Source organism: Oncorhynchus gorbuscha, linkage group LG18, assembly GCF_021184085.1.
Source record: "Oncorhynchus gorbuscha isolate QuinsamMale2020 ecotype Even-year linkage group LG18, OgorEven_v1.0, whole genome shotgun sequence".
NCBI classification, from domain to species: Eukaryota; Metazoa; Chordata; class Actinopteri; order Salmoniformes; family Salmonidae; genus Oncorhynchus; species Oncorhynchus gorbuscha.
In genome coordinates, this window is record NC_060190.1 from 22,921,836 (window position 1) to 22,948,053 (window position 26,218).

Here is a 26,218-nt window from a genome sequence, read left to right on the forward strand (position 1 = left end):
TCTCTTGGAAGATAATGCGGTCTACATTTGATTGTGAGGAATTCTAAATCAGGTGAACAGAAGGATTTGAGTTCCTGTATGTTTCTTTCATCACACCATGTCTTGTTAGTCATGAGGCATACGCCCCCGCCACTCTTCTTACCAGAAAGATGTTTGTTTCTGTCGGCGCGATGCGTGGATAAACCCGTTGGCTGCACCGCATCGGATAGCGTCTTCCCAGTAAGCCATGTTTCCTTGAAGCAGAGAACGTTGCAGTCTCTGATGTCCCTCTGGAATGCTACCCTTGCTCGGATTTCATCAACCTTGTTGTCAAGAGACTGGAAATTGGCAAGAAGAATGCTGGGGAGTGGTGCGCGATGTGTCCCTGTCCGGAGTCTGACCAGAAGACCGCTACGTTTCCCTCTTTTTCGGAGTCGTTTTTTTGGGTCGCTGCATGCGATCCATTCTGTTGTCCTGTTTGTAAGGCAGAACACAGGGTCCGCGTCGCGGAAAACATATTCTTGGTCGTACTGATGGTGAGTTGACGCTGATCTTATATTCAGTAGTTCTTCTCGACTGTATGTAATGAATCCTAAGATGACCTGGGGTACTAATGTAAGAAATAACACATAAAAAAAAACAAAAAACTGCATAGTTTCCTGCCAAGACATTGCAGGAATGACTTTGGGACAAGTCTCTAACTGTCCTTGAGTAGCCCAGCCAGAAACCTGACTTGAACCCGATCAAACATCTCTGGAGAGATCTGAAAATAGCTGTGCAGCAACACTCCCCATCAAACCTGACAGTTTCAGAGGATTCGGAGAAACTCCCCAATTTCAGGTGTGCCAAGCTTGTAGTGTCACACCCAAGAAGACTAGAGGCTGTAATCGCTGCCAAAGGTCCTTCAACAAAGGGTCCTTCAACAAAGGGTCTGAATACTTATTGAAATTTGAAATTTCAGTTTTAAATTTGCTTTACATTTGCAAAAATTTCTAAAACCTGTTTTTGCTTTGTCATTATGGGGTATTGTGTGTAGATTGATGAAGGTAAAAAATATTGAATACATTTTAGAAAAAGGCTGTAACGTAACAAAATGTGGAAAAAGCGGTCTGAATAATTTCCAAATGCACTGTATATTTGCAACTGCTCGACTAAAAAAATCTTGGTCAATCGACCAGTCGACTAAATGGGGTCAGCCCTAAAGTCAATACAGTGGGGCAAAAAAGTATTGTGCAAGTTCTCCCACTTAAAAAGATGAGAGACCTGTAATTTTCATCATAGGTACACTTCAACTATGACAGACAAAATAAGAGAAAAAAAATCCAGAAAATCACATTGTAGGATTTTTAATTTATTTTTTTGCAAATTATGGTGGAAAATAAGTATTTGGTCAATAACAAAAGTTTATCTCAATACTTTGTTATATACCCTTTGTTGGCAATGACAGAGGTCAAATGTTTTCTGTAAGTCTTCACAAGGTTTTCACACACTGTTGCTGGTATTTTGGCCCATTCCTCCATGCAGATCTCCTCTAGAGCAGTGATGTTTTGGGGCTGTTGCTGGGCAACATGGACTTTCAACTCCCCCCAATGATTTTCTATGGGGTTGAGATCTGGAGACTGGCTAGGCCACTCCAGGACCTCAGGGATGAGTTGATGAGCGAGGTGAGGTAAGGGAGAAGGTCTCCGGAAATGGTCTGAAGGTTGTTGGGCGGCCGGCGTGAGACGCGGATTTCATCTGGAGAGACTTCTGAATGGCACAGGCAGACCCAAGCCATCTTCTGCCCTTGCTGATGGTAGGCTTTGTTACTTTGGTGCCTCGGGCGGTGTGTTTGGGATCATTATCATGCTGAAAGACCCAGCCACATTTCATCTTCAATGCCCTTGCTGATGGTAGGCTTTGTTACTTTGGTCCCAGCTCTCTGCAGGTCATTCACTAGATCCCCCTGTGTGGTTCTTGGATTTTTGCTCACCGTTCTTGTGATCATTTTGACCCCGGCGTTCTGGTGAGATTTACATTTACATTTAAGTCATTTAGCTTTAGAGACAGAGGAGGCTCTTATCCAGAGCTGGAGGATAGGGGACATAGAGAGTTGCAGAGAGGGACAAATTGGTTTGAGCGGAGGAAGAGCATTCACCTTATGACATCCAGTAGGACAGTCACTTTACAATACTGCATCTAAATCTTAAAGGTAGACTTGGGGGGTGAGAGGGATTACTTATCCTTGAAAGGGCTAGTGACTGTGACAGCATGGAATTCAAAGGAGGCGATAGACAGATCCTATCCTAGATCTTGCATGGAGCCCCAGAACGAGGAAGATTATCGGTGGTCTTGTATGTCTTCCATTTCCTAATAATTGCTCCCACAGTTGATTTCTTCAAACCAAGCTGCTTACCCCTATTGCAGATTCAGTCTTCCCAGCCTGGTGCAGGTCTACAATTTTGTTTCTGGTGTCCTTTGACAGCTCTTTAGTCTTGGCCATAGTGGAGTTTGGAGTGTGACTGTTTGAGGTTGTGGACAGGTGTCTTTTATACCGATAACAAGTTCAAACAGGTGCCATTAATACAGGTAACGAGTGGAGGACAGAGGAGCCTCTTAAAGAAGAAGTTACAGGTCTGTGAGAGCCAGAAATCTTGCTTGTTTGTAGGTGACCAAATACTTATTTTCCACTATAATTTGCAAATAAATTCATTAAAAATCCTACAATGTGATTTTCTGGAATTTTTTTCTCATTTTGTCTGTCATAGTTGAAGTGTACCTATGATGGAAATTACAGGCCTCTCTCGTCTTTTTAAGTGGGAGAACTTGCACAATTGGTGGCTGACTAAATACTTGTTTGCCCCACTGTATTTGAGCATTAATTATCTCAAAAAATGCTACATTTTCTCTAAGCCTCATGTCAAAATGTGTAGAATAGCATGAGATGAGCTATAAAACCACACATTTTCCTCTCTGCCTCATGTCAAAATATGTAGAATAGCATGAGATCAGATATAAAACCCCACATTTTTCTCTTTGCCCCATGGCAAACTGTGTAAATTCGCCGGAAGCTGCTTCCACCCAAAATGAATTTCTATCTATGCCACTGGTGACACTAGTGATTTAATCCACCACTTACATGAGCCCAGATCCATAGGCTACATGTTTCACTTTGTTTGGCCATTGGCAATTTAGCATTAGGTTCATTTGGCTGTAACATCAAAACGGCAGCATTCAGCAGAAATGTTGGTAACGTAACCTGTTTTGTCTAACTATGAACATTATTTTACCCAAACCGATTGTGAACCCAAATGTGTAACTGATTCTAGTGAGGGGGGACAATACAGTTCCTTCAGAAAGTATTCACGCCCCTCGACTTTCTCCACATTTTTTTGCATTACAGCCTCACCTTAAAATGTATTAAATGTAGATTTCTTTTGTCACTGGCCTACACACAACACCCCATAATGTCAAAGCGGAATTATGTTTGTCAAAAGAAAATTGTCTATAAGTATTCAACCCCTTTGTTATGGCAAAGCTAAATAAGTTCAGGAGTAAAAATTTGCTTAAACAAGGCACGTAATAAGTTGCACACTCTGTGCAATAATAGTGGTTAACATAACTCTGTTCCCCACACATACTGTACAGTTATCTGTAAGGTCCCTCAGTCGAGCAGTGAATTTCAAACACAGATTCAACCACAAAGACCAGGAAAGTTTTCCAATTCCTCGCAAAGACGGGCACCTATTCTGCCCTACAAAGCAAAAGAGCAGTAACTGCACATTTGGTCAGAAATGTGTTGACATTATTGATTCCTTAAATACATGCTTTATCATGTGGAGAAATATCCTGCCTCCACTGTGTTGTTTTGGAGAAAAGGTTACGGTGAAACCAAGGAAAAAATCAGTAACTTCCATCACTCACTTCAGTTACTGCCTTTTACCTTGGTTTCACTGAGATTTGGGCTGCAGTTACTACGGTTTACCTTTGGTATTATTTATTGTTGTTTGCTAATACAAGTTTCAAACTATATAACACTGACAGCCACGTACAAATAAATCTATGAACACATCATTTTGTAAAAAAATATCATAATGGAAATGTATTTCAGTGGGTGTACCAAGCAAGAAGGCAGTAACTGCTGTCTAGGGTCAAAGGTCATGTCAGAGGTTAATTTTAATTTTAAAAAATTACATAGTAAGACAACAGATAACTACATCTCCAATGATCAGACTACAATGAATTTGGCTGGAAAATGTTAAAAAAAAATACATCCTTTTTCTCAATTTAAATATGTGAGCAGTTCCTGCTCTTTTACTTGGTAGGGCAGTATCGGTAGATGTGTAAAAAAAACATTTAATATTCCATTGAGCATGGTGAAGTTATACATTACTCTTTGGCTGGTGTATGAATAGACCCATTCGCTACAAAGATACAGGCGTCCTTCCTAACTTAATTGCCAGAGAGGAAGGAAACCACTCAGAGATTTCACCATGAGGCCAATGGTCACTTTAAAACAGAGTTTAATGGCTGTGATTGGATAAAACAACATTGTAGTTACTCTTCAATACTAACCAAATTGACAGAGTGAAAAGAAGGAAGCCTGTACAGAATACAAATATTAAAAAACATGAATCCTGTTGCCAACAAGGCACCAAAGTAATAGTGCAAAAATTTTGGCAAAGCTATTCTGAAATGCCACTTTCCTCAAATAACCTGTTTTGCTGCTAAGCGAAAATGGTAGGCATAAATTCAAAAGAGCTTGCCTATGCAGAGTCAGATGATGGCAAGGTTTTGCAAATCAGCCTCAACCACCTGAAAAGTGATTCATTTGATTTTTCTTCAGAGTGGGATCATTTGTAGAATCAAATGTCACATGAACATATTCAAACCCACAGGATTTGGGAAACATAGATTTGGGGTGGCTAACCGTCTTGGAGAGCTACCTCTAGTCAGGATTTTCTATGGTCCTATTTTAAAGGGATAGTTAATGTTCGTTTCTTGTGGACAAGGAGAGACTGCAGTCCATCCTATAGCTAGCCACTGCCACCAACCGTTAATATGAGCATAAAATAAAAATGTAATTCAATGTTCCCACATTAGAATACTCTAAATTCCATGCCCAAATAATATCAAAGTATCTCCCAACCAAGTGGTAAAATGTTGTGTGTATTCAACTTCAAAAATTATCCTGAATACATCCGACTGGGATGCACCGATATGACATTTTTGGCCAATACCAATACAGATATTTTCCTTGCCAAAAAAACCCCCAATACAATAACAGATATTTACAATTTTAGCGGGCTTTTAAGGCATTCTAGTACAGTTAAATAGCTGAAACACACATAAACTGACTAAAAGTTATTTTGTTGGCATTTACTTATGTCCCCATTAGCAGTAAAACATAATCATAACCTATTTATTTAACTTACTTGCTGTGCTGTTTCATTGTTCATTTGTTCAGTCGTTTCATTCTCAAACAGGATTTTATCATACATGTCAAGCAGTAAAGTTTCAGCTCTGTCTGTCAATGGCCTCTTCTGTCGTGGGTCCTTCTCCTCCTCAGTGCGCACTGTCACCGTGTCCATTTACATCTTGTCCAGCTGTGTCTGTAACATTTCACGTAAACCCTGTTACTTGTTTGCATCGAAGTAACGGTCCTTGTACCTAGCATCGAGCATGGTGGCGACACAGTAAAGAGGCTTAGAGAGAAAGCCACCGAATCGCTTGTTCACAGCCTCTAGTAGAGTAGTTTTTCAAGTTTTAACCCCACGATCTGTTGGCAGTTTTGTTGAGCAGGTGTTTAAATGACATGACAGAGGGTTTCACGTCTGCTACAGACGCAGTTGATGAGTTTATTTCTCGAGTCAGTTGTTCGAATGGAGCTAGGGGTGTGTTCATGTTTTCAATGAGAGTCCATTGGTTTGTACTGATTGTTTCACGCCAAGCACTCGTTTTTTTCCCAGCAGGCTCTCCATTATGTAAAAAGTGCAGTTCTGTTTTCACTCCAAGCTGCTCCTGTATTGCTTGCAGGTGGTTGTATGCTAGCTGCGAGTGTTTAAAATGACCCACTACCTTCCTACTTGTTGCCAATGTCAGATTTGCTGCGTTGGGACAAAACACCATTGTTCACAGTCAGTTGCAGCGTGTGTGCCATGCATGGCAAACTGGCGACTCCGCATTCTTCCAAAGCCGCCTTTATTGTCGACAAGGAGCCCCGCCGATCCATCACGACTGGACTGCCGACGTGATCGCCCGATGTGGTCTCAACAGGCTATTCTGTTACGATATCGCCGCAGAACCATCTAATAGCCCCGGCCCGCTTGCTTTTCTGAACACTGTGTCCCCTGCTCCCCCGTAGTAGTGACTACCGAACAGCACCCTGACTTACCTATTGCTGCTCTTTTGACCCTATGATCAATCGGCTACATAGCTGATGCCCCCTGGACTGTTTCAATAACACGGCACCTCATTTTGTTTAACTGTCGGCCCCAGCCTCGCACTCAGGTCCTGTATGTACCTAACTGACACACTCTGCCCATTAATCGCCATTTACCCATTGTTGTCTTAGCTGTCCTGATCAACACCTGTGATTCCTTTATGTCTCTCTCTAATGTCAATATGCCTTGTCTACTGCTGTCTTGGCTAGTTTTTTTTTTTCACTGAAGAGCACTCAGCCCCTCTCAAAATACCTTAGATAGCTCTTTCGTCCCACCCCACACACATGCGGATTCCTCAACTACGTTAATTGATCCAAAGATGAAACCTCTCATCATCACGCAACGCATAGGTTTACCTCCACTGTACTCCCTTGTACAGTGGGGAGAACAAGTATTTGATACAATGCCGATTTTGCAGGTTTTCCCATTTACAAAGCATGTAGAGGTCTGTAATTTTGATCATAGGTACACTTCAACTGTGAGAGACAGAATCTAAAACAAAAATCCAGAAAATCACATTGTATGAATTTTAAGTAATTCATTTGCATTTATTGCATGACATAAGTATTTGATCACCTACCAACCAGTAAGAATTCCGGTTCTCAAAGACCTGTTAGTTTTTCTTTAAGAAGCCCTCCTGTTCTCCACTCATTACCGGTATTAACTGCACCTGTTTGAACTCGTTACCTGTATAAAAGACACTTGTCCACACTCAATCAAACAGACTCCAACATATCCACAATGGCCAAGACTAGAGAGCTGTGTAAGGACCTCAGGGCTAAAATTGTAGACCTGCACAAGGCTGGGATGGGCTACAGGACAATAGGCAAGCAGCTTGGTGAGAAGGCAACAACTGTTGGCGCAATTATTAGAAAATGGAAGAAGTTCAAGATGACGGTCAATTACCCTCGGTCTGGGGCTCCATGCAAGATCTCACCTCATGGGGCATCAATGATCAGTTTTAACTGTTCTGCCTTATTATTATTCGACCATGCTGGTCATTTATGAACATTTTAACATCTTGGCCATGTTCTGTTATAATCTCCACCCGGCACAGCCAGAAGAGGACTGGCCACCCCACATAGCCTGGTTCCTCTCTAGGTTCCTCTCGAGTTTTTCCTAGCCACCGTGCTTCTACACCTGCATTGCTTGCTGTTTGGGGTTTTAGGCTGGGTTTCTGTACAGCACTTTGAGATATCAGCTGATGTACGAAGGGCTATATAAATACATTTGATTTGATTTGATTTGATTTGGATTTGATCATGAGGGAGGTGAGGGTTCAGCCCAGAACTACACGGCAGGACCTGGTCAATGACCTGAAGAGAGCTGGGACCACAGTCTCAAAGAAAACAATTCTTAACACACTACGCCGTCATGGATTAAAATCCTGCAGCGCACGCAAGGTCCCCCTGCTCAAGCCAGCGCATGTCCAGGCCCGTCTGAAGTTTGCCAATTACCATCTGGATGGGAGAAGGTCATGTGGTCAGATGAGACAAAAATAGAGGTTTTTGGTCTAAACTCCACTCGCCGTGTTTGGAGGAAGAAGAAGGATGAGTACAACCCCAAGAACACCATCCCAAACGTGAAGCATGGAGGTGGAAACATCATTCTTTGGGGATGGTTTTCTGCAAAGGGGACAGGACGACTGCACCGTATTGAGGGGAGGATGGATGGGTCCATGTATCGCGAGATCTTGGCCAACAACCTCCTTCCCTCAGTAAGAGCATTATATAATGTTACTTACCCTACATTATTCATCTCATATGCATATGTATATACTGTACTCTACAACATCGACTGCATCCTTATGTAACACATGTATCACTAGCCACTTTAACTATGCCACTTTGTTTACTTTGTCTACACACTCATCTCATATGTATATACTGTACTCGATACCATCTACTGTATGCTGCTCTGTACCATCACTCATTCATATATCCTTATGTACATGTTCCTTATCCCCTTACACTGTGTATAAGACAGTAGTTTTGGAATTGTTAGTTAGATTACTTGTTGGTTATCACTGCATTGTCGGAACTAGAAGCACAAGCATTTCGCTACACTCGCATTAACATCTGCTAACCATGTGTATGTGACAAATAAAATTTGATTTGATTTGATTTGATTTGATTTGAAGATCGGTCGTGGCTGGGTCTTCCAGCATGACAACGACCCGAAACACACAGCCAGGGCAACTAAGGAGTGGCTCCGTAAGAAGCATCTCCAGGTCCTGGAGTGGCCTAGCCAGTCTCCAGACCTGAACCCAATAGAAAATCTTTGGAGGGAGCTGAAAGTCCGTATTGCCCAGCGACAGCCCCGAAACCTGAAAGATCTGGAGAAGGTCTGTATGGAGGAGTGGGCCAAAATCCCTGCTGCAGTGTGTGCAAACCTGGTCAAGAACTACAGGAAACGTATGAAACAAAGGTTTCTGTACCAAATATTAAGTTCTGCTTTTCTGATGTATCAAATACGTATGTCATGCAATAAAATGCAAATTAATTACTTAAAAATCATACATTGTGATTTTCTGGATTTTTGTTTTAGATTCAGCCTCTCACAGTTGAAGTGCACCATTGATAAAAATTACAGACCTCTACATGCTTTGTAAGTAGGAAAACCTGCAAAATCGGCAGTGTATCAAATACTTGTTCTCCCCACTGTATTTACATTATGCCTTGAATCTATTCTACCACGCCCAAATATCTGCTCCTTTTATTCTCGTCACAAACGCACTAGACGACCAGTTCTTATAGCCTTTGGCCGTACCCTTATCCTACTCCTAACCTGTTCCTTGGGTGATGTAGAGGTTAACCGAGGCCCTGTAGCCCCCAGTTCCACTCCTATTCCCCAGGCGCTATCATTTGTTGACCTCTGTAACTGTAAAAGCATTGGTTTCATGCATGTTAACATCAGAAGCCTCCTCCCTAAGTTTTATTTCCACTGCTTTAGCACACTCCTCCATAGAACTGCCAAAGGGGGTGGAGTTGCAATCTACTGCAGGCTCTTGCAGAGTTCTGTCATGCTCCCCATGCTATCCAGGTCTGTGACCAAACAATTCAAGCTTCTGCTTTTAAAAATCCACCTTTCCAGAAAAAAGTCTCACTGTTGCCGCTTGTTACAGCCCCCCGTCAGCCCCCAGCTTAACACCATACGTTAATTAATTGCCCGCCATTTATCTTCAGAGTTTGTACTGTTAGGTGACCTCAAATGGGATATTCTTGACACCCCGGCCATCCTACAATCTAAGCTAAATGCCCTCAATCTCACCCAAATTATCATGGAACCTACCAGGTACAACCCCAAATCCGTAAACATGGCCACCCTCTTAGATATCATCCTGACCAATCTGCCCTCTAAACACACCTCTGCTGTCTTCAACCAGGATCTCAGCCATCACTGCTTCATTGCCTGCGTCCGTAATGGGTCTGCGGTCAAACGAACACCCCTCATCACTGTCAAACGCTCCCTAAAACATTGTCAGCAAGCAGGCCTTTCTAATTGACCTGGCCCGGGTATCCTGGAAGGATATTGACCTCATTCTGTCAGTAGAGGATGCCTGGTTATTCTTTAAAAGGGCTTTCCTTAAATAAGCATGCCCAATTTAAAAAATGTAGAAGCAGGAACAGATATAGCCCTTGGATCTCTCCAGACCTGACTGCCCTTGACCAGCACAAAATCATACTGTGGCGTACTGCATTAGCATCGAATAGCCCCTGCGATATGCAACTTTTCAGGGAAGTTAGGAACCAATATTCACAGGCAGTTAGGAAAACAAAGGCTAGCTTTTTCAAACAGAAATTTGCAATCTTGTTTCCGAACTGGTCATGGGTGCACCTTAGCCACGCTCAAGGTCCTAAACAATATCATAACCGCCATCGATAAAAGACAATACTGTGCAGCCGTATTCATCAACCTGGCCAAGTCTTTCGACTCTGCCAATCACCGCATTCTTATCGGCAGACTCAACAGCCTTGGTTTCTCAAATGACTGCCTCGCCTTGTTCACCAACTACTTCTTAGACAAAGTTCAGTGTGTCAAATCGGAGGGCCTGTTGTCCGGACCTCTGGCAGTCTATGGGGGTGCCACAGGGTTCAATTCTCGGGCCGACTCTTTTCTCTGTATATATCAATGATGTCGCTCTTGCTGCTGGTGATTCTCTGATCCACTTTTAAGCAGATGACACCATTCTGTATACTTCTGGCCCTTCTTTGGACACTGTTGATTAACCTCCAGATGAGCTTCAATGCCATACTACTCTCCTTCCGTGGCCTCCAACTGCTCTTAAATACAAGTAAAACTAAATGCATGCTCTTCATCCGATCTCTGCCCGCCCGTTTAGCATCACTACTCTGGATGGTTCTGACTTAGAATATGTGGACAACTACCTAGGTGTCTGGTTAGACTGTAAACTCTCCTTCCAGACTCACATTAAGCATCTCCAATCCAAAATTAAATCTAGAATCGGCTTCCTATTTCGCAACAAAGCATCCTTCACTCATGCTGCCAAACATATCCTCTTAAAACTGACTATCCTACCAATCCTTGACTTCAGCGATGTCATTTACAAAATAGTCTCCAGCACTCTACTCAGCAAATTGTATGCAGTCTATCACAGTGCCATCCGTTTTGTCACCAAAGCCCCGTATACGTGGTCCTTCTGTAGCTCAGTTTGCATCACCAAAGCCCCGTAGAATATATGCACACATGACACCTTTGGATAAAACTGCTAAATGGCATATATTATTATTATATATTACTACCCACCACTGCAACCTGTATGCTCTTGTTGGCTGGCCTTCACTTCATATTCGTCAACAAGCTCCAGGTCACCTATAAGTCTTTGCTAGGTAAAGCCCCGCCTTAACTTAACTCACTGGTCACCATAGCAGCACCCACCTGTAGCACTCGCTCCAGCAGGTATATTTCACTGATCAACCCCAAAGCCAATTCTTCCTTTTTCCGCCTGTCACCATCATTGCGCCAATCAGCGCTCATTTGACTCACCTGGACTCCTTCACGTTTTGATTGCCTTCCCTATATGTGTCTGTTTCCTCTGTGTCATCCGTGTCAGCATGATTGTCTTTTCCATTTCCTCTGTCCAGACGCTGTCCATATTCTGTTCCTGTCTGTGGTTATTAAATGTTCACTCCCTCTACCTTCTTCACGTCTCCAGTGTGGATCCTTACAATAATAGCAGCTAAAACGTTGCATATGGCCTTTTTGTTATCTTCATTTGAAACTTTAAAATAGATCCACACAGCAGACATTGTGGGCTAGGTTATGAATGCTGTGTTGCACATGTAGGCAATAAAAGTATGTGAACCCTTTGGAAATACCTGGATTTCTGAATTAATTGGCCATAACATTTGATCTGATCTTCATCTAGGTCACAACAATAGACAAACGCAGTCTGCTTAAACTAATAACACACAAACAATTATACGTTTTCATGTCTTTATTGAACACACCGTGTAACCATTCAGTGCAGGGTGGAAAAAGTATGTGAACCCTTGGATTTTATAACAGGTTGACCCTCCTTTGGCAGCAATAACTTCAAACAAATGTTTTCTGTAGTTGCGGATCAGACCTGCACAACAATCAGGAGGAATTTTGGACCATTCCTCTTTACAAAACTGTTTCAGTTCAGCAATATTCATGGGATGTCTGGTGTGAACTGCTCTCTTGAGGTCATGCCACAGCATCCCAATTGGATTGAGGTCAGGAATCTGACTGGGCCACTCCAGAAGGCGTATTTATTCTGTTGAAGCCATTCTGTTGTTGATTTACTTCTGTGTTTTGGGTCGCTGTCCTGTTGCATCACCCAACTTCTGATGAGCTTCAATTGGTGGACAGATATCCTAACATTCTCCTGCAAAATGTCTTCGTAAACTTAAGAATTCATTTTTCCGTCGATAATAGGGTTGGATTCTGGGTTAAACTTTGAACATTGTTATACTCAGAACTATAGGAACATTAGTTACAAAAGAGACATGAGGGGTGCCATAATGACGTTTGGGAGGGGCTGTGTGCAGGAAACACGATTGCATTGGCAGTACTGCTAAGGGGAGAAACCGTTGAAGGCTCATATCACTTAGCTCCCTGCTTAGCAATAATTATGCAATGTTTAGCGATAAGGAGGAAAGTGGGGTATGAATACTACCACGGGGGAAGCCATGTCTGTGTTTGAATTACAGCTGTGTCGACCCTCTGGGAATAATTAAACTTGGTTAAGCTTCTCTAGTGTCCGTGAGTTATTTACTCTGAAAATTAGAACCTAACAATAGCAAGCTGTCCAAGGCCCTGAGGCAGCAAAGCAGCCCCAAACCAGGATGCTCCCTCCACCATACTTTACAGTTGGGATGAGGTTTTGATGTTGGTGTGCTGTGCCTTTTTTTTCAAAACATAGTGTTGTGTTCCTTCCAATCAACTCAACTGTAGTTTCATCTGTCCACAGAATATTTTGCCAGTAGCGCTGTGGAACCTTCAGGTGCACTTTTGCAAACTGCATACGTGCAGCAATGTTTTTTGTATAGCAGTGGCTTCTTCCATGGTGTCCTCCCATGAACACCATTCTTGTTTAATATTTTTACATATCGTAGACTCGTCAACAGAGATGTTAGCATGTTCCAGAGATTTCTGTAAGTCTTTAGCTGACACTCTAGGATTCTTCTTAACCTCATTAAGCATTCTGTGCTGTGCTCTTGCAGGCATGTTTGCAGGATGATCACTCCTAGGGAGAGTAGCAACAGTGCAGAACTTTCTACATTTATAGACAACGAGGCTACCAGATGAGCTAAACTACTTCTATTCTCGCTTCGAGGCAAATAACATTGAAACATGCATGAGACCACCAGCTGTTCCGAAAGACTGTGTGATCACGCTCTCTGCAGCCAAATTGAATAAGATCTTTAAACAGGTCAACATTCACAAGGCCGCAGGGCCAGACGGATTACCAGGACGTGTACTGCAAGAATGTGCTGACCAACTGGCAAGTGACTTCACTGACATTTTCAACCCCTCCTTGTCTGAGTCTGTAATACCAACATGTTTTAAGCAGACCACCATAGTGCCTGTGTCCAGGAACACCTAGGTAACCTGCCTAAATGTCTACCGACCCGTAGCACTCGTCTCTGTAGCCATGAAGTGCTTTGAAAGGCTGGTCATGGCTCGTATCAACACTATACTCTCAGAAACCTTAGACTCACTCCAGTTTGCATACCGCCCCAACAGATCCACAGATGATGCAATCTCTATTGCACTCCACACTGCCCGTTCCCACCAGGACAAAAGGAACACCTATGTGAGAATGCTATTCATTGACGACAGCTCAGCGTTCAACACCATAGTGCCCTCAAAGCTCATCACTAAGCTAAGGACCCTGGGACTAAACACCTCCCTCTGCAACTGGATCCTGGACTTCCCGACGGGCCGCCCCCAGGTGGTAAGGGTAGGTAACAACACATCCGCCATGCCGATCCTCAACACAGGGGCCCCTCAGGAGTGCGTGCTCAGTCCCCTCCTGTACTCCGTGTTCACTCATGACTGCATGGCCAGGCACTACTCTGACACCATCATTAATATTGCTGATGGCACAACAGTTGTAGGCCTGATCACCGACAACAACGAGACAGCCTATAGGGAGGAGGTCAGAGACCTGGCCATGTGGTGCCAGGACAACAACCTCTCCCTCAATGTGATCAAGACAAAGGAGATGATTGTGGACTACAGGAAAAAGAGGACTGGGTATGCCCCTATTTTCATCGACAGGGCTGCAGTGGAGCAGGATGAGAGTTTCAAGTTCCTTGGTGTCCACATCACCAACAAACTAACATGGTCCAAGCACACCAGACAGTCGTGAAGAGGGCACGACAAAACCTATTCCCCCTCAGGAGAATGAAAAGATTTGGCATGGGTCCTCAGATCAACCCCCCTCTTTACACCACTGCTGTCTAAAATAGCCTTTTAATGTGGTGACCGGCTAAATGTTCCCACTTGTCCGAATTTTCCTGGTTTTACTATCCTTGTGAGGACTTCTGGTCCCCACAAGGATAGTAAAACCAAGAACACCCCCACACACACACACAACACCTGCTGGTTCACTCATACACTGACACATCACACTCTTACCCTTCCTTGAGCTCTACCCCCCTTCTCTTTGTTTCATGATTTCCTCCCTGCTTTTTAGTTTGTCATTGTTTTCTTTGGATATCTGTTGTTTTTTGTTTTGTATCTACAATTGTAAAGTGACTTTGGGTCCTTGATAAGCACTTTATAAGTCCCATGTATTCTTCCTCTTCTTCTTCTCATCAGATTCCAGGCCCCCCTTATTCACCATGAAACTCAAAGGTTTACCACCATGTCTGTTTACCACCACTGCAGCCGCTGGAGTCCAATAGTACTATTTCCTAGTAATCTACTCAGATTTGCAAAGATTAGATTGCGCTCATCCCACGCCACACTGCATCATCTATCATCCATCCTTACACACATTATTCATTATTACAGCCAGGATGAGATCACCTGAGATCACCAGTCAGGGGCAGAGGACGGAGCTCAAGGATGAGCTGGTTCGACAGTGCTGGGCTGGGATAGCTGGAGCTGTAACTGGCAGCGCGGACAAAATCATATCAAATTTTGTTGGACACATACACATATTAATCAGATGTTATTGCGGGTGTAGCAAAAAATAAGCATGGCCAGCTCAGCCGGGGGGAGCACTGCTGAGTCCTACACACATTGACATTCCACTTTTCCACATGGTTTGGTCCATTAGGCCATTGAGGTAGGACAGGGCCTGTGGACTCATCCCCCATCCTCCCTCCCTCCCTCCCCCGCTACACCACCCCACCCCAGCCCTCCCAGCAGCAGTGACTCCCTCTGTGAGCCTCACCACCACCGGCTCACTCTCTGTGTATGAACCAGCAGAGCTCACAAGTAACAACTCTTCCCATCTTTATGCACCAAAAAAAAGAGTTTGGTTGGATGATTCCGTGGGTTTTACCACACTGTCGTATTCAGTCGTGGGTGTATCATGTATATGAAATACAGGGGTGTAGTTTGTGGTGTTCCTTCATGACAGCAGGACATTTTGATTTAGATGAGCATTTCCTATTTATTTTATACTTGTTGAGGGAGTAGGGTCGTTAACTCTGGTTACCCTATTATAAGATTGTGTCAAACTTAGGGTTGCCCAGGGAGGGAATATTCCTGGAAACTTTACAAGTTTACCAGCAAACTACCAGAAGTTTGGTAACTTTCAAGTTTTTATTTTATTTGATCAGATTACATCTAGAGCCTTTTTAGATATTCCAGATAATCACAGGTGTCTGTATTTATGTCTGATCCTCTGTGAGGCCGTATCACATGTAAAATATATAATATAGGTCAAATAAAATAAAATGACAAAGCTGTAAAACATTATCCTAAATATAAACCATTAACTTAGTGAATACCGTTGGTGTTTGTGAGGTTTTCAGCATTAAATATCCTATGTACTTTTTGACATACTTTAATTTATTTTACTATCTCAATATGTATTTGTTTTAAATGTTTTGGCGACAAACTGGTGGTAGTTGTGAAAAAAGTCAATATTTGGAAAAGTTGCTTGGTTCATTGAAAATAATGCCATTGTTGACTAGATGCTTTTTTTCCATTAATTAGGCTATTTTCACTTGAACTATATAGTCTATCCACTAGAAACTCAAGGTCAATATGGACACATACAAAAAATGACTATTATAAATGAATACATTTTTATAAATTTCCAAAGTTATCATAGATTACCTGTTAATTACCAAAATTACTTACAATTCCAGATCTATGATAAATTACCGTTAGCCTTGCAACTCTAGGCCAACTTGTCATCACCCATGTTATATGTCTGTTTTGTTTTGCTCTCTACCAGGAGTGGAACATGACGTATTATGATTCCAAGGCAGAGCTAGACTATGTGAGTAGAAAGTGAAAAGCTAATTTCTACACATCCTCTCTCATTTGTTGATAAAGCTTTTGAAATCTGTTGAAGAATGAAGTGGTAGTAATATTGTGTGTGTTTGTGTGTCTGTGTGTGTGTGTGTGTGCGTGTATCTACGTGTGTACGTGTGTTAGCAGTACTCCCTGCAAGATGGTGATGGGGAAACAGTGAGCCCTCCACTACAGGTGGAGTTTGTGTATGACCCTAACTTCAAAAACAAGGTCAACTACTCCTTCACAGCCGTTCAGATCCCCACAGACATCTACAAAGGAGGTGAGTTTCTCATTAGTGCAATGGACAATGAATGTCTTGTTATTATGTTATTTAGCAGTCATTTGCTGCTCAGTTGAGACTATGGCCCTGTACACACTTGGGTAGTACAACTGTTTTACAACACATTTATGCTTGTGATAATTTTTGGGGTGCAGAAAAACTCCATACCAAATGCTTTGTGTGTGTAAAAGGCTAGAGTGTTTTTCAATCTTAATTTAGACAGGTGGAAAGTATAATGTTTACAAGTTAGAAGAGGGGAGAACAGCAGTGCTTGACTTGGACTCAATAGGTACCGGTACTCAATTTTGGGTGCCAGTACTGTTTATATTTAGGTGCAGGAGCTCCACAATACTTTTGAGTTAATATTCTATAAGAGGAACAAGAGCTCAAGTAGCACAACATTTGAGGTGCTTGTAATTCCTCTCCAGGGAGCTCCTGCCCATGTCAAGCACTAGAGAACAGAAATGTTGTGGCGGTAGAGGTGGGATTATGCGCTTAGGAGACTGCAACACTACCGCCACACCATGCTCCTTCACAGGTACAGAGCCTATAAAATGTCTTCACCCCCTTGAACTTTTTCACATTTTTTTTTCGTTAAAAAGTGCGAATGAATTATATTTAGTTGTATTTTTTCATCATTGATCTTCACAAAATACTCCATATTGTCAAAGTCAAAAAATATTCTACTAATTTTTACAAATTAATAAATAAATAACAAAAATATAGCCGTTACATAAGTATTCACCCCGTTAATTAGGCAAGTCTAAATGAGTTCAGAAGTAAAAGATTTCAATCACAGATTTAAAATCAAAGACCAGGGAGCTTTTCGAAAGCCTCATAAAGAAAAGGGAAGTGATTGGTAGATGGGTACCAATAATAAATCAGACATTGAATATATCTTTAAGCATGGTCAAGTTAATAATTATGCTGTGGATGATGTATTAAACCACCCACACACATCAAGCATGGTGTAGTTGCATCATGGTATAGGTATGCTTGACATCGGCAAAGACTGAGGGCTTTTTCAGAATGAAAAGAAAAGGGATGGAGCTAAGCACAAGCAAAATCCTAGGAAAACCTGCTTCAGTCCACTTTACACCAGACACTAAAAGAGGAATTCACCTTTCAGGAGGACAATGACCTACAATATATATACAAAGTACATGGACACCCCTTCAAATGAGTAGTTTCGGCTATTTCAGCCACACCCATTGCTGACAGGCATATAAAATCGAGCACACCGCCATGCAATCTCCATAGACAAACATTGGCAGTAGAATGGCCTTACTGAAGATCTCAGTGACTTTGAACGTGGCACCAACAAGTCAGTTTGTCAAATTTATGTGCTGGTATAGCTACCCCGGTCAACTGTAACTGCTGTTATTGTGAAGTGGACACAAAGTGGTAGGCCAGACAAGCTCACAGAACGGGACCACCGAGTCCTGAAGCGCGTAGCACATAAAAAAAACATCTGTCCTCGGTTGCAACACTCACTACGTCAACACAATAACTGTTTGTCGTGAGCTTCATGAAATGGGTTTCCATGGCCGAGCAGCCGCACACAAGCCTAAGATCACCATGTACAATCCCAAGCGTTGGTTGGAGTGGTGTAAAGCTCGCTGCCATTGGACTCTGCAGCAGGGGAAACGTGTTCTCTGGAGTGATGGATCATACTTCACCATGTGGCAGTCCGACGGACAAATCTGAGTTTGGCGGATGCCAGGAGAACACTACCTGCCCCAATGCATAGTGCCAACTGTAAAGGTTGGTAGAGGAGGAATCTGGGGATGTTTTTCATGGTTTGGGCTAGGTCCCTTAGTTCCAGTGAAGGAAAATCTTAACGCTACAGCATACAATGACATTCTAGACGATTCTGTCCTTCCAACTTTGTGGCAACAGTTTGGGGGAAGGCCCTTTCCTGTTTCAAATTACAATGCCCACATGCACAAACCGAGGTCCATACAGAAATGGTTTGTCGAGATTGGTGTGGAAGAAGTTGGCTGGCCTGCACAGAGCCCTAACCTGAACCCCATCGAACACCTTTGGGATGAATTGGAACGCAGTCTGCGAGCCAGACTTAATCGCCCAACATCAGTGCTGACCTCACTACTGCTCTTGTGGCTGAATGGAAGCAAGGCCCCGCTTCAATATTCCAACATCTAGTGGAAAACCTTCCAAGAAGAGTTGAGGCTGTTATAACAATAAAGGGGGGACCAACTCCATATTAATGCTCATGATTTTGGAATGAGTTGTTCACATACTTTTGGTCATGTAGTGTATCTGGACATTAAAATACTTTCTGGACTTCCCTTTGTTGCTGCAATAACACTCTCCAGCTCCAACATCCTAACCAATAACAATGTATTACTACTGATAATGGGATTATGAAATTATAAACGGACTCATTATGCAACTAAAACGAGCTCAAGTCAAATAGTCTCCAACAGATTAATGGGCAAATATTGCACAATACAGTGGGCAAAGCTCTTCTGAGAATTACCCAAGAGTCATCTGTAATCGCTGCCAAAGGTGTTTCTAGCATGTATTGACTCAGGAGGTGAATACTTATCTAATCAAGGCATATTAGTGTTTTAGTTTTCATTAATCTTTTAAAAATATGTATAATTTTTCTTTCAATTTGACATTAGAGTATTTTGTGTAGATCGTTGACAAAAAATTGCAATTAAATCCAGTTTAATCCCACTTTGTAACACAACAAAATGTGAAAAAGTTCAAGGGGGTGTAAACGTTCTATAGGCACTGTAAGTGAGACCAATCCGTCTTCTACCTGGTCTTTCCCTTCAGCCCCAGTGATTCTAAATGAGCTGAACTGGACCCAGGCGCTGGAGAAGGTGTTTATGGAGAACAGTCAAGAGGATCCTTCACTACTCTGGCAGGCATTTGGTAGCGCCACTGGGGTCACTCGCTACTACCCAGGTACATGATGTTCTTATTACAGGACATACAGGACGCCCTCATTACAGGAATACAGGATGCCCTTATTACAGGAATACATAGGGCCTCCCGAGTGGCGCAGTCGTCTAAGGCACTGCATCGCAGTGCTTGTGGCATCACTACAGACCCGGGTTTTATCCCGGGCTTATTACAGGAGTACAGGATGCCCTTATTACAGGAATACAGGAGGAATACAGGATGTCCTTATTATAATTATAGGATGTCTTTGGTCCTTTCCTGTACAACAATGCAATATACTGTAAAGCAATACGAGTTTACTTAAATGTGAATTGGTTATATGAATGTTTGGAAATATGCTGGGTTGTGAAACTAAGTTTAATGTCAGCAAGTCTGCACAATTGAAGTGTTCCATAATAACCCCCCTCTGTCTCATATATCTGCATCCCAAATGTCACCCTATTCCTTTATAGTGCCTTATTTTTAACCAGGGCACCCTATTCCCTTTATTGTCCACTATTTTTTACCAAGGCCCCTAGTACTGCACTACAGTATTTTGGGAATAGGGTACCATGTGGGATGCACTCACTGAGTTTCTAGCTATAAACCTGTGATTTATCTATCATTTCTAGGCAACAATGAAGTACCTTACTGTGATTTGTTTCAATTCAAATTGTAAAAAATAAACTAAAATATATTTTTGGCAAAGAACAATTTCTCAAGCTAGAGTTTTGCTAGGACTGTCTGGGAGGGGTCTGAGTGGGGAGGGGAAAACTAGCTGTTACTGGCAGAGAGGTTTGGAACTCTCTTAGTCTACTAACTAATTTACTGCAAACAGCTCTTATGCATTCTCATAATTTTCACAATTTCACAGTGTTATTCCAACCTCATGGTGTGGAAATATATATAAAACACAGGAAAGTCAGGTTTTTGCACTGGTCCTTTAAGCATCTACTTCCTCAAAGAGGGCTTTACTTGAAGGTTACAAAAACTCAAAGGAAAGTCATACCAGAAAACCTATGAAATGTAAATACAATATTTGCTCCCATTGTCTTATATATATCAAACATTATCGTCTGGTGGCATACTGGTAGGGGAAAATAAAAACTGAAAGTTACTATTCTATATGTTTTTATTGCCTTATCTGTAGCCACACCGTGGAGGGCCCCTGATAAGATCGACCTTTATGATGTGAGGAGAAGGCCATGGTATGTGTTACCTATTCTGTTCTCTTTTAATAATTGATTTAGATTATGGCTGAAGAGTTCATTTTGAGAATTCTTCATTCTTTTTCACAAGGTACATCCAAGGGGCTTCATCCCCCAAAGACATGATCATACTCGTTGATGTGTGAGTTGTCTCATTTAAAGTTCCAATAACTTAGTACCAAAATGACTGGTTACATTATAAGAGAGTGCAGTGTGTGTGTGTGTGTGTGTGTCTCATGATACCTGTCCCCCCTCAGGAGTGGCAGTGTGAGCGGCCTCACTTTGAAGCTGATCAAGTCATCAGTGATGGAGATGCTGGACACTCTGTCTGATGACGACTATGTCAACGTGGCCAGGGTGAGTGTGTCTGTGATACTGTGGTAGTTACTGTAGTTACACCTGGGATTGACATTTCATTGGTTATACATTCCTTTTTTGTGTGTGTAGAATTCTATTTCGTACTATTTTCATAGACATCAGCATAAAACATGTTGCACAACCTTAAACAACACAGCAATCACTCATATGAATGGTTATTCATTTGTTCATAACCAATTTCCTCCTTCACTAACAGTCTTTATCTCTTGCTATCTATCTCGCCTGCTCTCTCACTGTCTTTATCTCTTGCTCTCTATCTCGCCTGCTCTCTCACTGTCTTTATCTCTTGCTGTCTATCTCGCCTGCTCTCTCACTGTCTTTATCTCTTGCTCTCTATCTAGCCTGCTCTCTCACTGTCTTTATCTCTTGCTCTCTATCTAGCCTGCTCTCTCACTGTCTTTATCTCTTGCTCTCTATCTAGCCTGCTCTCTCACTGTCTTTATCTCTTGCTCTCTATCTAGCCTGCTCTCTCATTGTTGTTCCTCAATCCCACTTCTGCTCTGTCTTTCTCTCTCCTTTCTTGTTTCAGTTTAATGAAAAGGCAGAGGCAGTGGTCCCTTGCTTCAAACACCTGGTCCAGGCCAACGTTCGCAACAAGAAGATCTTCAAAGAGGCTGTAAAGCTCATGCAAGCTAAAGGCACCACAGACTACAAGTCTGGTTTCCACTTTGCCTTCAATCAGCTACTAAACGTAAATGACTCCAGGCTCAACACTCTGAACGACCGCATTCTGTACAAGTGATGCCCAATTCTTTATGGCTTCTACTATGAAATAGACAAGGACATTTTCCAAAGAAAATGTGTGTGCTTGCAATTTTGTTCTTTGAGCAAACACACGAAGGACATTTCATTACAGATAACAGGACAACCAGCAGAACATTTAAGAGTGGCTCTCAATGACTCCGCGATGCATCGTGCCTAAGAACAGCCCTTAGCCGTGGTATATTGGCCATATACCACACCCCCCTTGCCTTATTGGTTAAATATACTTTACAGTTACAGTATCAACCTTGCCTTCCTTTAAATCACCCTGTGCGTTAGTTAACAAATGTGCACCTGGGGATAAGAGACGGCTGAGAGTGTAATGCCGTACGATTGCAAACATCAGTAACCACATTTTCTTAAAATTTTGACCGAAATCAGACTTTGTAGTAACGTTTTGTACACTCAGTGTATTTGCATATTATATATACAGTTGAAGTCGGAAGTTTACATACACTTTGGTTGGAGTCATTAAAACTGGTTTTTCAACCACTCCACACATTTCTTGTTAACAAACTATAGTTTTGGCAAGTCGGTTAGGACATCTACTTTGTGCATGACACAAGTAAGTTTTCCAACAATTGTTTACAGACACATTATTTCACTTATAATTCACTGTATCACAATTCCAGTGGGTCAGAAGTTTACACACCATAAGTTGACTTTGCCTTTTAACAGCTTGGAGAATTCCAGAAAATTATGTCATGGCTTTAGATGCTTCTGATAGGCTCAGGGACATCATTTGAGTCAATTGGAGGTGTACCTGTGGATGTATTTCAAGGTCTACCTTCAAACTCAGTGCCTATTTGCTTGACTTCATGGGAAGATGAAAAGAAATCAGCTAAGACCTCAGAAAATAAATTGTAGACCTCCACAAGTCTGGTTCATCCTTGGGAGCAATTTCCAAACACCTGAAGGTACCACGTTCATCTGTACAAACAATAGTACGCAAGTTAAAACACCATGGGACCACGCAGCCGTCATACCGCTCAGGAAGGAGACGCGTTCTGTCTCCTAGAGATGAACGTACTTTGGTGCGAAATGTGCAAATCAATCCCAGAATAACATCAAAGGACCTTGTGAAGATGCTGGAGGAAACAGGTACAAAGTATCTATATCCACAGTAAAACGAGTCCTATATCGACATAACCTGAAAGGCCGCTCAGCAAGGAAGAAGCCACTGCTCCAAAATCGCCATAAAAAAGCCAGACTATGGTTTGCAACTGCACATGGGGACAAAGATCTTACTTTTTGGAGAAATGTCCTCTGGTGTGATGAAACAAAAATAGAACTGTTTGGCCATAATGACCATCTTTTTGTTTGGAGGAAAAAGGGGGAGGCTTGCAAGCCGAAGAACACCATCCCAACCGTGAAGTACGGGGGTGGCAGCATCATGTTGTGGGGGTGCTTTGCTGCAGGAGGGACTGGTGCACTTCACAAAATATATGGCGTCATGAGGAAGGGAAATTATGTGAATATATTAAAGCAACATCTCAAAACATCAGTCAGGAAGTTAAAGCTTGGTCGCAAATGGCTCTTCAAAATGGACAATGACCCCAAGTATACTTCCAAAGTTGTGGCAAAATGGCTTAAGAACAACAAAGTCAAGGTATCGGACTGGCCATAACAAAGCCCTGACCTCAATCCCATAGAAAATTTGTGGGCAGAACTGAAAAAGCGTGTGCGAGCAAGGAGGCCTACAAGCCTGACTCAGTTACACCAGCTCTGTCAGGAGGAATGGGCCAGAATTCACCCAACTTGTTGTGGGAAGCTTGTGGAAGGCTACCTGAAACGTTTGACACAAGTTAAACAATTTAAAGGCAATGCTACCAAATACTAATTGAATATATGTAAACTTCTGACACACTGGGAATGTGATGAAAGAAATAAAAGCTCAAATAAATCATTCTCTCTGCTATTGTTCTGACATTTCACATTCTTAAAATAAAGTGGTGATCCTAACTGACCTAAGACAGGGAATTTTTACTTGGATCAAATATCAGGAATTGTGAAAAACGGAGTTTAAATGTATTTGGCTGAAGTGAATGTAAACTTCCGACTTCAACTGTACATCACATGCAATTTGTAATTTGTAAAGAGTTTGCAATTAATATGATCAAAGGTTAATAAACTGAATAACTGAATACCGTTTAACATTATAGTAAAACCATGTGCAATAACTTTGTAAAATTAACGGATTCACATACTTAAATTACAAGGCAATTGTAACAACGTGTGTGTAGGTGGCAGGGAAGTCAGGCGCAGGAGAATCGAACTTGGTATAAATGGAGTCATTTAATAAACTATAACAAAACTCCAAAACCAAAATACCAAATAAATAAAAGTGGGTACAAGAACCCTTCGCGCACCAATACATAATACACGAACATACAAACAAACAATCCCAGACAAGGACATGAGGGGACACAGAGTGTTAAATACACAACATGTAATTCATGGGATTGGAACCAGGTGTGAAGGAATACAAGACAAAACCAATGGAAAATGATAAATAGATCAGTGATGTGTAACGTCATTCTTCGTTTGTAGAAAGAGAGTCGGACCAAAATGCAGCGTGGTTGTTACTCAGGATCTTTAATGAAGGAAAACGGAACGATACATGAAATAACTCATAAATACAAAAACAACAAACGGAACGTGAAACCTAATACAGCCTATCTGGTGAACACTACACAGAGACAGGAACAATCACCCACGAAATATAAAGCGAAACCAGGCTACCTAAATACGGTTCCCAATCAGAGACAATGAGAATCACCTGACTCTGATTGAGAACCGCCTCAGGCAGCCAAGCCCATACAACACCCCTACTCAACCGCAATCCCAATAATACAAAAACCCCAATACGAAATACAACAACATAAACCCATGTCACACCCTGGCCTGACCAAATAATTAAAGAAAACACAAAATACTAAGACCAAGGCGTGACATGATGGCTAGAAGGTTGATGACGTCGACCGCCGAACACCGCCCAAACAAGGAGAGGGACCGACTTCGGCGGAAGTCGTGACAGCAATACTGACATTAACAAAACCTAATTCTAGGCATATAAATCCTAAGGTTAATTTACAAGACAAAGCATGAGCAAAGAGATGCCTACTTGACCAGAGCCCTAGAAGCCTGGGAAATGAGAATTGATCAACTTTCCTCCATAGACTGGAAACAGGATAAGAGAGAGGACAAAGGAATTTAATTCCATCCATAACATCTTCAGCTGAAACTCTTTCAACCCACAACCAACCATCATAGACCAATCAAACGATACCAAGTTTAGCGTGACCTGACCACCAAGCCCAATCTCCACAGGGTGTGACAGCATAGATTCTAAAGGTTTGTGTGGGGATGAGACCAATTCCAGAGACGACCATAAAACTCTTGCATAGAGTCATTTAGAGTTCACCCTTTATAGATACAAGTTACTACAGAGACCATACATCCATATAGATAGCATCAGAGTTATCCTCAGTGAACACATTTCAGATAGATACCAAACATGGATACTATAGTATTATTATATCACACATTCAATAGTCAGTCCTCTGTATACTGTAACAGAGAGTATAACATGTTGGCTCCTCATAAGGGAAATGGCTGTCTAGTCCTTAGGCATTGTCCTTTGTGCCTTCCTTGTGTTCCTGGCCATTTGCCATGTGGACCCAGAGGTGAAGGCATTGTTCTTTTTGCCTTCCTTGTGTTCCTGGCCATTTGCCATGTGGACCCAGAGGTGAAGGCATTGTCCTTTGTGCCTTCCTTGTGTTCCTGGCCATTTGCCATGCGGACCCAGAGGTGATAGAGAGCACATAAACTAGGGCAGAGCCTACAATGGTAAGAAAGATAGCAAACTAAATGTAAAAACTAGTTAACAAAGAAAATGACAAAGTCAAACATTTCTTAAAAGTATAAACATTTCTGTGATGAAATAGTTTGTAACTTATGGCGAGAAAATGCAACAAAACATGAAAAGCATAAAACCATTAAATACAGTTGGAATGTAGTTAGAACTCTCCAACTGTTTCCATCAAACAGAAAAACAAAACGTTGGATAAATATGTTTAGATTGTTGATATTGCACTTTGCTTTGCATTACCAATATATACTGAACAAAAATATAAATGCAACATGTAAAGTATTGGTCCCATGTTTCATGAGCTGAAATAAAAGATCCCAGAAATGTTCCATACGCACAAAAATATTATTTCTCTCAAATTTGATGCACAAATTTGTTTACATCCCTGTTAGTGAGCATTTCTCCTTTGCCAAGATAATCCATCCACCTGACAGTT

The 26,218-nt window shown here is 42.0% G+C and overlaps 1 protein-coding gene across 2 annotated transcripts in view; it reads left to right on the top strand.

Annotated features, from left to right (window-relative positions):
• The window catches only part of LOC124003879 (voltage-dependent calcium channel subunit alpha-2/delta-2-like), a 98,028-nt gene that overhangs the window by 47,768 nt on the left and 24,042 nt on the right, over window positions 1-26,218 (top strand). The window contains exons 5-11 of one of the 2 annotated variants that reach the window (XM_046312509.1): window positions 16,309-16,353; window positions 16,512-16,650; window positions 19,456-19,587; window positions 20,714-20,771; window positions 20,863-20,913; window positions 21,029-21,128; window positions 21,679-21,840. In XM_046312509.1, the coding sequence (XP_046168465.1) occupies window positions 16,309-16,353; window positions 16,512-16,650; window positions 19,456-19,587; window positions 20,714-20,771; window positions 20,863-20,913; window positions 21,029-21,128; window positions 21,679-21,840 (687 nt within the window). The remainder of the gene's footprint in view (window positions 1-16,308; window positions 16,354-16,511; window positions 16,651-19,455; window positions 19,588-20,713; window positions 20,772-20,862; window positions 20,914-21,028; window positions 21,129-21,678; window positions 21,841-26,218) is intronic. The other variant, XM_046312510.1, reaches the window with a different exon arrangement.